At 41.6% G+C, this 13,134-nt stretch overlaps 1 protein-coding gene across 4 annotated transcripts in view; it reads right to left on the bottom strand.

Annotated features, from left to right (window-relative positions):
• The window catches only part of stab1 (stabilin 1), a 191,478-nt gene that overhangs the window by 90,082 nt on the left and 88,262 nt on the right, over positions 1–13,134 (bottom strand). For all 4 annotated transcript variants that reach the window (XM_026167240.2, XM_080301180.1, XM_080301182.1 and 1 more), the window contains 2 exons: positions 5,784–5,960; positions 1,013–1,102 (listed from right to left, as the gene is read on the bottom strand). In XM_026167240.2, the coding sequence (XP_026023025.2) occupies positions 1,013–1,102; positions 5,784–5,960 (267 nt within the window). The remainder of the gene's footprint in view (positions 1–1,012; positions 1,103–5,783; positions 5,961–13,134) is intronic.

Below are 13,134 nucleotides of genomic sequence, written 5' to 3'. Positions count from 1 at the left end.
GTAATTCACTCACGGGTCTGTTTATAACATGTGCCAACCACACAGTAACTAGGCCCTTGTAGTACCTACTTATGACAGACATTAAAATTATCTGTGGGCTAAGCTTTGACTTTCCTGTCTGTGTAAAATGGTAACATGTTCTTATATAGCACTTTTCTATTTTATCTGAGCACTGAAAGTGTTTTATAAAACATATCTTATTCACCCTTTCACACATGCATTCATTCAATCCTTTTCTAGCTAACATTCACGCACATTCATACTCTGATGAATGCATTTTGCCCAAGGATACCTTGGCACGCAAACTGGATCAGAAAGGGAGCAAACGACCAACTTTCCAAATGGTAGATGACCTGCACTACCTCCTCAGCTATAGCCACCCCCACATTAGTTCTTGCAACCAATTGCATTCTTCATTGATGCATGAATTGAGTGAACCACCAATAAGAGTCATATCAGAGTTTTTGAGGTTTCCACATTCAGAGACAAAGTTTTGAAAAGAGTAAGGTTTTCTAGGCAGGAGTTCCTCCATGAGAACTCTGACGCTCATTAGTCAGTACTTGTAGGAACCCGCTGGGGGTGGACTTGCTTTGGGGTAGAGGCAGAGAGAGCATGTACGGTCATCCAGCCAGTGGCGATGCACAGACTAGGCCCAAGGCCACAGAGCACACACACTGTCATGGGTAAGACCCAAGCAGGGGCACATGGAGCACCTCAGGTGGATAACCTCAGCAGACCCGCTTGCATGCCATGAGGTCGTAAAGACTGAGTGTTGCAGAGAAGGTGCTCCCCCTGTAGCCAACAATGTCTAGATGCTGAGCCACACCACCCAGGCACATTTTTAGTCAGTTATAGGAAACAAATCCCAGGAGAGGTCCTAGGTTTGATCAACCAACCTGTGGGAACAGTGCTTTCACCATGTAGCAACACTAGTTAATATAGCAACAATTAACTGCCAGGAGTGGAAGAAGTAATGGCCACTCATTTGGTTTATGTGTGTGTGTTTCCTCACCACCAGGCTCCGGTCACAGCTGAACTTGATGGTGGATCCATGCATCGTGCGGAAGGATGAAAATTTAGTCGGCAGTCCAACATTTGTCACCTACACACACACACACACACACAGGCATAATGCTTCAAAGGAAAAGGTTTAGAAAAACTTTAATATTGTCAATGATTCTGATTAAATATGTGCTTAAACATCTTTTGATACAAACCCTAAAAGCAGATCAAGAGAATGTTATTACTTTATTAATGCAATTCATTCATTTTCTTGGCTTAGCCAATTCAGGGCTCATGTTCACATCCACATCTACAGAGATTTTCTTCATGTCTTTAAGACATTTCTGCAGTTTAACTAAATGGTGTGTGTTATCTGGCTTCCGTGGAAGGCTTCCACACTGTTCGGGCGGACAGGGACAGCATCGCTAGCGGTAAGCGTAAAGGAGGTGGGCTTGCTGTTTTAGTTAACAACCGGTGGTGTAACCCTGCCAACATAACAATCAAAGAAAGGATTTGTTGCCCGGACACTGAACTGTGTGCTGTTGGACTCAGGCCGTATTATTTACCCAGGGAATTCTCTCACGTCATCTTGGTGGCTGTTTATGTTCCCCCCTCTGCTAACCCCACAGCTGCATGTGACACTATCCACTCTGCCATAGCTCGGCTACAGACTCAGCACCCGAGTGCCTTTATTGTGATCTCGGGTGACTTCAACCATGTATCACTGGACAATACACTACCAACATTCAAACAATATGTGGACTGTCCCACCAGGGGAGAGAAAACTTTAGACTTACTGTATGCTAACGTCAAGGATGCATACAGCTCCTCCTCCCTCCCCCCACTTGGTAAGTCAGATCATAACCTGATTCACCTCACCCCCCCGCTATGTGCCAATTGTGAGGAGGGAACCTGTGACCACCAGGACTGTTAGGAGGTGGTCAGAGGAGGCAATAGCGGAACTACAGGGCTGTTTCGAGGTGACCGACTGGGAAACACTCTGTGAGCCTCACGCCGAGGACATCAATGGGCTTACTGAGTGTATCACAGACTACATAACTTTCTGCACCGACTCCATTGTTCCAGCTCAGACTGTTCATTGTTACCCAAATAACAAGCCGTGGGTGACTAAGGACATCAAAGCCCTCCTCAACAACAAGAAGAGGGCTTTCAGAGGGGGCAACAAAGAGGAGGTGAGGAAGGTCCAGGTGTTACTAAAGGACAAGATCAGAGAGGCTAAGGACAATTACAGGAGGAAGCTGGAGTGGAAACTCCAGCAGAACAGCATGAGAGAGGTGTGGAGGGGCATGAAGACCATCACTGGATTCAGGCCAACCAACAGCAGGGGAGCTGAGGGAGGTGAGAATAGAGCCGACGAGTTGAATCTGTTTTTCAATAGATTCGACACCACAGTGTCTGCTCCCACCCCCACAACCTCACCTGCAGTCAGCCTGGAATCCAGAGCCACACCACTGTGCCAGCCTCTCTCTTCACATGTTGCCTCCTGTGAGATTCCTGACACCCCTCCCCCACCCATCACCTTCACTCAATACCAGGTTGAGATGCAAATGAGGAGACTTCACTCAGGCAAGTCTGCTGGACCAGACGGAGTGAGTCCCCTTGTCCTCAAGGCCTGTGCCCCCCAGCTGTGTGGAGTCTTTCATAAACTGTTTATGCTGAGTCTGAGTCTGCAGAGGGTCCCGGTGATGTGGAAGACATCATGCCTCGTCCCTGTACCAAAGACGCCTCGTCCCAGTGGCCCCCAGGATTACAGGCCCGTGGCACTGACCTCCCACATCATGAAGACCCTGGAAAGGCTCATCCTGGACCAGCTGCGACCCATAGTAAGACCACATCTGGATCCCCTTCAGTTCGCTTATCAGCCTCGTCTCGGAACAGAGGACGCCATCATCTACCTGCTCAATCGTGTCTACACCCATCTGGACCAGCCGGCGAGCACTGTGAGGGTCATGTTTTTTGACTTTTCCAGTGCTTTCAACACCATCAGGCCGACCCTCCTGGGTGATAAGTTAGCAGCGATGCAGGTGGATGCTTCTCTGGTGTCCTGGATTGTTGATTACCTGACAGGAAGACCACAATATGTACGTCTCCCACAGTGTGTGTCTGACAAGGTGATTAGCAACACAGGGGCACCACAGGGGACTGTCCTCTCCCCCTTCCTCTTCACCCTCTACACCACAGACTTCAGCCACTGCACAGAGACCTGCCATCTTCAGAAGTTTTCTGATGACTCTGCGGTGGTTGGATGCATCAGCAGGGATGATGAGACAGAGTACCGGGCTGTGGTCGACTCCTTTGTCACGTGGTGTGAGCAGAATCATCTGCAGCTCAACGTGGCAAAGACCAAGGAACTGATCGTGGACTTCAGGAAGACCAGGAAACACTTGACCCCTGTTTCAATCCAGGGGGTCAGTGTTGACATTGTGGAGGACTATAAATACCTTGGAGTACACATTGACAATAAACTGGACTGGGCTAAAAACACCACAGCACTTTACAGGAAGGGCCAGAGTCGTCTCTATTTTTTGAGGCGACTGAGGTCCTTCAACATCTGCAAGAAAATGCTGAGGATTTTCTATGAGTCTGTGGTGGCCAGTGCGATCCTCTATGCTGTTGCATGCTGGGGGAGCAGGCTGAGGGTCGCAGATGCCAACAGACTTAATAAACTGATCCGTAAGGCCAGCAATGTTGTGGGGATGGAGCTGGACTCCCTCAAGGTGGTGTTGGAGAGGCGGATGCTGTCCAAGATAAAGACAATGTTGGATAACACCTCCCACCCACTCCATGACATGTTGGTCAGTCACAGGAGCTCGTTCAGTGAGAGACTGAGATTACCGAAAAGCACCACTGAACGACACAGGAAATCATTCCTGCCTGTGGCCATCTCCCTGTACAACGCATCCACTTAACACACTGTTTGCTGCTACAACTACACATGTTTCTTTTCCAAATATTTATTTATAAGTGACTTATGTATGTATGTATGTATATATATGTATATATTGTACTATTCTTAGTTAGTGTATTGTCTGTCTTGTCTTAATGTTGGTTTAAAATGGAGCACTGTAACAAAAAATAATTTCCCCCAGGGATCAATAAAGTATTCTGATTCTGATTCTGATTCTGATAGATAAAGTTGTGTGTCATCTGCACAGCAGTGAAAATGTATGCTATGCCTTCTAATGATACTGCCTAAGGGAAGCATGTATAATGTAAACAGAATTGATCCTAACACTGAACCCTCAACTTTTGAAGAAGAATCTCCATTTACATGAACAAACTGGAGTCTATTAGACAGATAAAATTCAAACTACTGCAGCGCAGTAACTGTAATACCTACAGCGTGCTCTAATCTTTCTAATAGAATATTATGGTCAACAGTATCGAACGCTAGCAGGACAAGCACAGAGATGAGCTGCCTCTCCCTGAGCCTGGTTCTAGAGGACGTTTCTTCCAGTTAAATGGGAGTTTTCCTTCCCACTATCGCCAAAGTGCTTACAAAGGGGGTCGTATGGTTTTTGGGGTTTTCTATGTTGTATTATTGTAGGGGTCTACCTAGAGCTGGGCGATAGAACGATAACAATATGTATTGCAAAATAACTTTTCCTCGATAGAAAAGTTAAACTATTGCGATAGGCCTCGTCTCTCTTGTCCTCTTTAAAAAAAAAAAAGAACAACAGCCGATCCAAATTAAGTAGCGCAGAGCCAAACCAATCACATCCACAGCGCCACGTCACGTGACTTGTTACGTACAGCACAAGTGCCAAGCCGCACATGTGTATTTGTTTTGGGAAGCAGCCAGCCGCCATGCCGCCCGGGTAATGGAGGAAATGAGTGTGCCGACTAGAGAAAAATCAACCAAGCGTGACCGAAGGTTACCGAAGAGAAAACAGATGATGGTTCCAATGCCGGAGAGATTGTCGAACGGAGGAGCCATAGAAGTTCTGTAGTGTGAAGGTATTTCGGCTATTTCAAGTCTGACAAAAAACAGAGCAGCGCGCACTATAAATGTGCCGAAAGCAAGTCTGGAAATACAATGAAGCGGTGAATGCGCAATCTCTGACTGGAAGCGCTAATTCGTCATTCGGCTTTTGTCAGACTAAAGTAACTGTTAAAACTGTTTGAAAAGCTCAGCTATACAACAAGGAGAGATTGAGAATTTCCTTTTAGTTCTCAGTTTATTTGATATTGACAAAAGTTAGTCAGTTTTGTCTGTTCTTCTGTAAAACAAACTAAGATTTATTTTTAGAATTAATATTTTGTTTCTAAGTGGAATTGACAATTTAGTCTGTTTCGTTTGTTCTATTTTGAAACTTAAACGCTTTAGCGGCTGCCTTTTGTGTAGTTTGCAATATTTGCCTTTATTTATCTGAAAAAGTCTCATGTTCCTTAAGTGCATCTACCCTGTTGAACTTATTATGGGAAATAAATATTTAAATCAAAACAAGCTGCTGATTATTTCACATTTTACTTGTGAGCAACGGCACATTTAAATCTTACAAATATAGTTATTTGGCTTATATCGTGATAGATATCGTTATCGCCAGAAATGAAAAAAACATCGTGATATGAAAAAATCTTATATCGCCCAGCTCTAGGTCTACCTTACAATATAAAAGCGCCTTGAGGCGGCAGTTGTGATTTGGCATTGTATAAATAATATTGAATTGGATTATAACCCTACACATCTCTTTTTGCCATTCGTAATCGGCTCTATCCAAAAGAACACTTCGTTATTCATCCAGTCATTCTCCTCCTACCTTTGAGTTGCGAATGATGTGAGCCTTTAAGGTGGCAGCCAGCCGGTCCCGGTGTAAAGGGTGGATGAGCCAGAGCTGCCTTTCAGGTGGCAAGGACTCCATGGCCTTGTTTGTGGGCCAAAACACGGTGAATGGTTGGTGGACAGCCATATTGAGTGTAGGGAGGAGGCCTGCAATCTGCAAAAAGTGATAAAAGCACTTAACAGTGAGTCTTGCACATTGATTTTTTTTTTGACATTTTAGAAACACTTGAAATTAATTTTACTAGATACAAATGTTATGATAAATGTTAGAACAAATCGAACTTAACTTAATCTTTTCCTTTATGAAAGCCATATCTGCTGTGTAATCTGTTGTACAGTGATACTGGGCTGCACAGCGGAGGTCTATCATGAGTAATTCTGTCTCTAATCAACAAAGTTTTCTGTTTGACAGTCTTTGATTTCAATAAAAATGTTATGGTACAAAATATGAATATTTACAAAAATAGCTGTGAAATATGAAATGCTTTTTAAAAAATGATTCGTCGACCCACCTTCAGGCCTTTTTCCACACACTAAAATTGGAAACAGTGTTTGAACAAGAATATCTCAACAACTATTAACGATAAAGCCTGAAATTTTCAATGGTCTATCATTGTTCTTGATAAAATTTTAGCTCTTCATTCTTGATGATGATGATGATAAAAACAGCAGCCTTTATCTTTAATAAGTTTTGAAATATTCATGTTCATACATTGCCTCAAATTTCAATGGGCCAAAAAAGACACTTTTAGGTCTTTTTTGGCCCATTGAATTATAGCACCACTGGTTAACAATGATGAGGATGTTTGTATCCTCGACAGGGAGGAATGCTGGTTTGAGCGGGGAGTCAAGGAGGCCATTTAAAGGGGAAAGATCATCTCTGAATCGAGGACAGGGCCCAAGGGTACATCTTTCACCATCTTACAACGCTGTGATTGCAACCATTCTCCAACTCTCTGTAAAATGGTACTCATGGTTATTGAGCAGTGGTCGCTAATCAATATTCATGACAATTTGCATATTAACGACAATGAAACTGACCTCACAGCCCATTGTTCATCAGTGGTGCTAGTGTTAGTCATTATGGAAATGTGCTGTTTATAAGGTTGAGGAGACCTGCAGTAAGCTGACGCTGTAAATCTCACTTGGTTGAGTGACAAAACGTTTCTCCCACTGAAAACGCTACGTCCAGATAAACAGAATCAACCTTTTTGCGATAGAGTCTAAAGGTACCTCTACCCATGTATTTTCCTGTTATGGCAAAAGAGTCTCATCTCAAGGACAAAGATGTTCAAGAGGAGCTGCCAAGCAGGAAGACAAGAAGACCACAAAGAAGGTTCATGGAGTGAAGGAGGACATACAGAGGGTTGGTGTGACGGAGGAAGATTGTAGGGATAGGATGAGATGTTGGCAAATCACTGTGGTGATTGCAAAGCCAAAGGAAGAAGAACGTCAAGAAACTAACCATGACCACAAAAACATGAACATATGTGATTGCATCAGCAGGTCATAGCATTAAGCACATTGCTGACAATATTAACAGTGATAGGACGATTTCGAGGTTCTAATCTTGGAGTCGATCAATAGGAAGAACACTCCCTCCACTTTCACAAACATTAAGATCGTAGAACATTTATGGCAAAGTGATGTTTCAATCTATCATGTAATTTCAAGTCAAGTGGCTTTATTGTTATTCCAGCCATGTGCAGTGGTACAGTATACAGTGAAACGAGACAACGTTCCTCCAAGACCATGGTGCTATGGTCTTGGAGGCAGTGCAACACCAGACAGAACAGAACAGTACAGACTCAAGACAGTGCAGACACAACAATGCCACAGAAAAGTGCAACAATGACAGTAGGTTGTGCAAAAGACTGAGCATTGTGCAAAAAGTACATATGAGATAAGGTAATCTCTGTGTGGAAGTTTCACAAAATTCTGACAAATAATCTCGTCGGAGAAGGTCGTCTACAGTTCAGTTGAGTTCAGTTCAGGCTTATTTATATAGCATCAGTCATAACAACAGCTGCCTCGAGGCTCTTTACACTGTGAGGTAAAGATTACAGTGTTACTGTGGTGGATAAATGGACACATGGATGGCTTTTCATGCCATAAGCTCAGTCCTTTGGCTAGATGAGCTAAAAACTACAGAATCAGATTGTTAATCCAGGTGTTAAGCATTTGAATACAATTCAGTATGATGTAGGAAAAATATTTAAGACTCTTTGTCATAAAATACTCCACTATCAACAAAGAACAATCTGCACAGGATCTGTTTTTGAGTGTGAATTCATTCTGTTTAGTTTTTGTCTCCTTATAGCCTGGGGTTAAACTGGGCAGGAGCCTACTGCAGAGCGTTACCAGCTCACACTGTGACACTTAAACACAGGATAAACATAAAATGCCTTCCTTTTTTTTTTTTTTTTTTTTACTTTGCTGCAGCGAGAACAAAAGCACTGGTATCTATGCAGTCTCTGAACTGAACATGTGGCTATTTCCCTATTTCAGTCTTGTTAACATAAATACTTTCTATATACTAACTATATGCAAGCTTTTGTGACATATACAATTCCTACTGTGAAAAACACAGCAGTCAAGGTCAGAAGGAAGCCATTTTGTACTTTCACGATAAATATAATTTTTCCCATAGTGTGGCCCCCTGGTGGTCCCTGAAGGTACTGTAGGTGGTTGTTTAAAATGTTTACTGAAAAATATATTTAGAAGAATGTAAATTTTAATAGCTGCACATTTTTTAAATTGTAATGTTAATATGATATAACTTAACTAGGCTTTTGATTTGGGATTCATGAAATATTTATTATAAAAAGAAAAATAAACTGGCATACTGCCAGTGCTACCCCTAGATTTCAAACTCCTACGTCACCTTGTTTTTGAGTTATCGTATTCATAAACTTGCCAGGCAGCGTGGTACCCTGACCCATCAGTCTTTTAAACCTGAAGGGTAAAAATTACTTTGTTATTAACCTTTTGTTATTTACTTTTTAAATTGAACTCATCTCATATCTCACCATTAGCTGACAGAACTTAATGCAGTGCATTCAGGTCTACATACACGGTGTAAAGTATAATACTCTCTTTAACGACAGTTATTTTATTTTTTAGGGGGCATCCTATCCTGTTAACGATTTCAGTCTCTGGTGTGAAACATCAGTCACTTTTCCAAAGTGAATGTGAGAGTATTTTTTCCCTGCTGGATCCCTTTTCCAGGTTCCAAAGCACAGATAACTCAAAACATTGTTAAGTGGTTTGAGTTCCTGCTGTTAATTTTAACGTTGTGTAAAAACATCAGCCTATACGCAGTTTCAGAAGGCTGCCTCTCGTCTGGCTGACACATTTATTGTAAAGCCCTGTTCCTGAAAGTCTCACATATATCTGAGCTCCCATCTTCAAGAGTAAAGAGAAGCCAAAACCAACATTATGTCTTCTAAATTCAACATTCATGTGTCATAAACAGCTGTATGAGGCACAAAACTGGCAGTAGATAAAGCAGAAGTCACAAATGGCAGCCTCCGGGGTTCAAGGGCCACATTATGAAACCAGGAGCATATTTTCATTTCAAAAGCCTAAAAAAGAACTGATTTTTCCATTTGCTAATTTCAAAGTTGCCTATTTTCTTGCTATGACGCAAAGTATCGAGAATCCATCACGGCTAAAGCGAAGCAGTGACCCACATGTAGTAATGTTAACCCCAGTTATTGGCCATGACCAAAAATGCATTTCAAACACATTCATCAATTAGAAAATTTTAAGATAAATCTGCTGGCGTTTTTTTTTTTTGTTGTTGTATAAAAAGATAAAAAGATACATGGATTTAAAAAAGCTGCCAGCACCACTGAGATAACTTGCAGCGACTGACATGGATGTTCCACTTTTGGTGATAAACGTCAGTGCACTACAGTAACAACCGTGAGTTATTGTGATCGGGAGCACCTTGTTATTATTATGTTATGCAGGTTTGTAGATTTTATGGGACTCTGGGGGGATGTGGAAGGACGCTTCTCCATCTGATTAGGTGTGGAAACTCCCCGTGTCTGCAGGAAAGGCCGCTAACATTGAAACACGTACCTGGAGAGGGTGAAGCAGTGTGTGTGTCCATGAAGGAGTTTTACTATATCTTGATTAATTTACTGTAAATCTAAGGTCTGTACAGACTTCTCCCAGTCTGTTTTATAAATATATATTTGGGGTTGTTAATGGTTTTAGTACCATGGTGAAAATAATGATTTATAGGCCCAGCTGAAGAGCTTTTTTCTGTGACATGCTGGTACATAATTATATGTGGGATACTTGTAATTATTGTATTCGTGTTGCTAAAACACCAAAAAAAAAAAAAAAAACCCAGAAAAACTCCCCCCACATGTTACATAAGAGCTATAAATTGATTTGGATGTCACTGAGTGAAATAGGTATTTGAGCCCCTACTACCACAGGCTGTGTGCCTGCAAAGATTACAATCAATCAGTCAATTAAAGAATTAGAAATAGTCCTGATCTCAATGAGTTATATTTATGACCCAGACCAAGACAGAGTTTTAATATATCTGAAAGCCTGATTCTTAGCCTTGTACAACCTAACTGGAAAACTCAAATACAGTTTTATTTGTAGTTATCTATTGTTTTTATCTGATTTAACGGTCAGTTCAGATAAAATAATTATTGTGGGTGAATAAAACATCCATGTAGATGCTCAAAATGACAGCATCAACATAGCATTCAATCTATTATTAGACTCAATCGGCTTCTCTTAAAATGTAAATGAGCCCACCCACCACTTTAATCACACTCCGGATCTTGTTCTGACATATGCCATATAAACTGAACATTTATTCCCTGAAAAGCCTCTTTTGTCTGATCATTTATTAATAATATTTTCGATGCTGGGGTTTTCTCTGTATTCTTCTCGTAGGGTCTTTATCTTACAATATGAAGTACCTTGAAGAAACTGTTGATTTAGCGCTTTATAAATAAAATTTCATTGTAGAAAGCACGACTGTCCACAGAATCAATTTCTTCCAAGCCAACCTGTCCACCACTGGAGAAGACCAAGGAGCTGTCAAAGGACATCAGGTACAAGGAGTTTTTTAATTATCTGAAGGCAGTTGGTACCACAGTCACCAAAAACATGACTGCTAACACACCACGCCATCATTTATTGAAATCTTTCAGCACCTGCAGAGTTCCTATGCTCAAGAAGGCACACGTACAGACCCGTATGAAGTTTGTTCCTGAACATCTAAATGACTCAGAGAAGGCTTGAGAGAAAGTGATGTCAGATTAAACCAAAATTGAGCTTTTTGGAATCAACTCCACCCATCAACTCTGGACAAAGAGAAATGCTGAGTATCAACCAAAGAACACCAAGCTTAAGCTTAAGATTGACCATGGACCAGTCTTTCAGCACGACAATGACCTAAAATATACTGCCAAAGCAACAAAAGAGTGGCAAATCTGTGAAGGGGGCTGAAGCTTCAAGTTGCCAACCAGCAACCAAACGGATGGAGTTTCTGTGAAGAAGAGTGGGCAAAAATCCCTCCTGAGATGTGTGTGAACCTGGTGACCAACTACACAGCCCATCTGTGGCAGCCAGAGTTCTGACTGGGTTGTATAGGCTCAAATATGTATTTTACTGTCATAAAAAATGAGAGGCTGTTCATTTCTTTGTAAGTGAACAAACATACAAATTCAGAGAAGGAGATCATATAATTATTTCCCCCACTGTACATCACGTGGAATCAAATGGACCTGGTCGGACTTGCTGACACTGGCCTTACATGGCTCAAAAAGGAAGGGAACACTCGATCATCACAGTTTAACACAAAGTCAGTTAAACGTCAGGGATATCAAAGTGTGCAGTCAGCAGGCATAAACCACTGCGAATCCATGGAGCTGCTTTGGTGCAAATGAAGCAGACAACAGGTGCACAGCAACAACAACACAACCTCCAAAAAGAGAATTCAAGTTTCAAGGTTCTTTATTTGTCACATGCATAGTTATACAAGTATAACACACAGTGAAATGTAACCTGACACGCTCCTCGACATGTGCAAAAATGGGGGGGGGTAGAGGAAGAACATTATATATATATATATAGTATATAATGGCTTAGCAGGTAGTGGCCACAGACCAAGGCTCTCTCCTTATCCCGCCTGACTGATTTTTTCCTCCAGTTTTGCGTTTGTGCACCTGTTGTCATTTTCATTTCGTCAAAGTAAGAAGCAGATGAAATGGATTCACAATGGTTTAGCCTTCCTAACTGGACAGATTGACATCCCCTGAAGTTTTAAATTACTTTGTTTTAAACTGTGCTGATTGAGTGTTTCCTTAATGTTTGGGGGGGGGGGGGGGGGGGTGTTTAGCAGTGCACATGTCCCCTGTCTGGAAACTAAACGCACCAAGGCTTCCTCCACATGTGAGCTATTTGTTACAATTTAATTTTGGATTTTTGTTGATATTAAATGATAATTAACCCTCAAGCAACCAAGCTATTTAAGCCTAAAACAACAGAGTTTATGACTCCATTACAGTTTACATTACGGGAATAGATACAGGTTCGCCTTTCTGCTCCAGCTGAGCCTAAACAATTTTAAGCACTTTGAAAGCATCGGGGCAACTTGGGGTTCAGTATTGTGATCAAGGACACCTCAGACAAGAAAAGCCAAGGATCAAAGCACAAACCTTTCAATTAGTAGACTCTACCTCCTGAACCAAAGCCAACACAATAATCAAGGATACCCACACAACTTTTCACGAAATTGTGGTACGAGATATTTTTACAATCAAAAATATGAGCTTTAACCACTTGAAGATTAAAGTACAACTTTTGATATGTCACTGCAGGTGAATATACCAAACCATGGCCAGCAGAGAAATAATCCCAGGATAATGCCACCATGCTTCACACTTCTCAGTGTGTATGCATGACAATTAACCTTCTGCTTTTAAACTACATCTGCCTGGCAAAGCTACTGTAGTGCTACTGAAGTAAAACCTTGAATACAGGACTTTAAACAGAGTATTTTAAAACTGTGGTAAGTCTATGTTTACTGTCAGTTAAGGATATTACATCGCCCATCTTTCCAAATAAGAGTTGTGTGTGGAGTCTTGTGTCCTAGCACTAAACATCCTAGTGTGTTTAGTGCTGCAGTGTTTTCTCGTTAGTGCTTTGGAGAGAGGCTCAGAGTGCAGAGGAATGAGCTGTTAATAATAATGAGGTCAATCCGAGAAAAATTGCCCAGAGTCACACTAGCCTCGAATAACCAACTTTACCTTAATGATGCTTTCATACTATTAATATTTTCTTAGTTACAG

This window comes from Astatotilapia calliptera, chromosome 5 (assembly GCF_964374335.1).
Source record: "Astatotilapia calliptera chromosome 5, fAstCal68.1, whole genome shotgun sequence".
In the NCBI taxonomy this organism is placed as follows: domain Eukaryota; kingdom Metazoa; phylum Chordata; class Actinopteri; order Cichliformes; family Cichlidae; genus Astatotilapia; species Astatotilapia calliptera.
The sequence above is the reverse complement of the archived record's forward strand: the minus strand, read 5'-3'. Positions and strand labels throughout refer to the sequence as shown.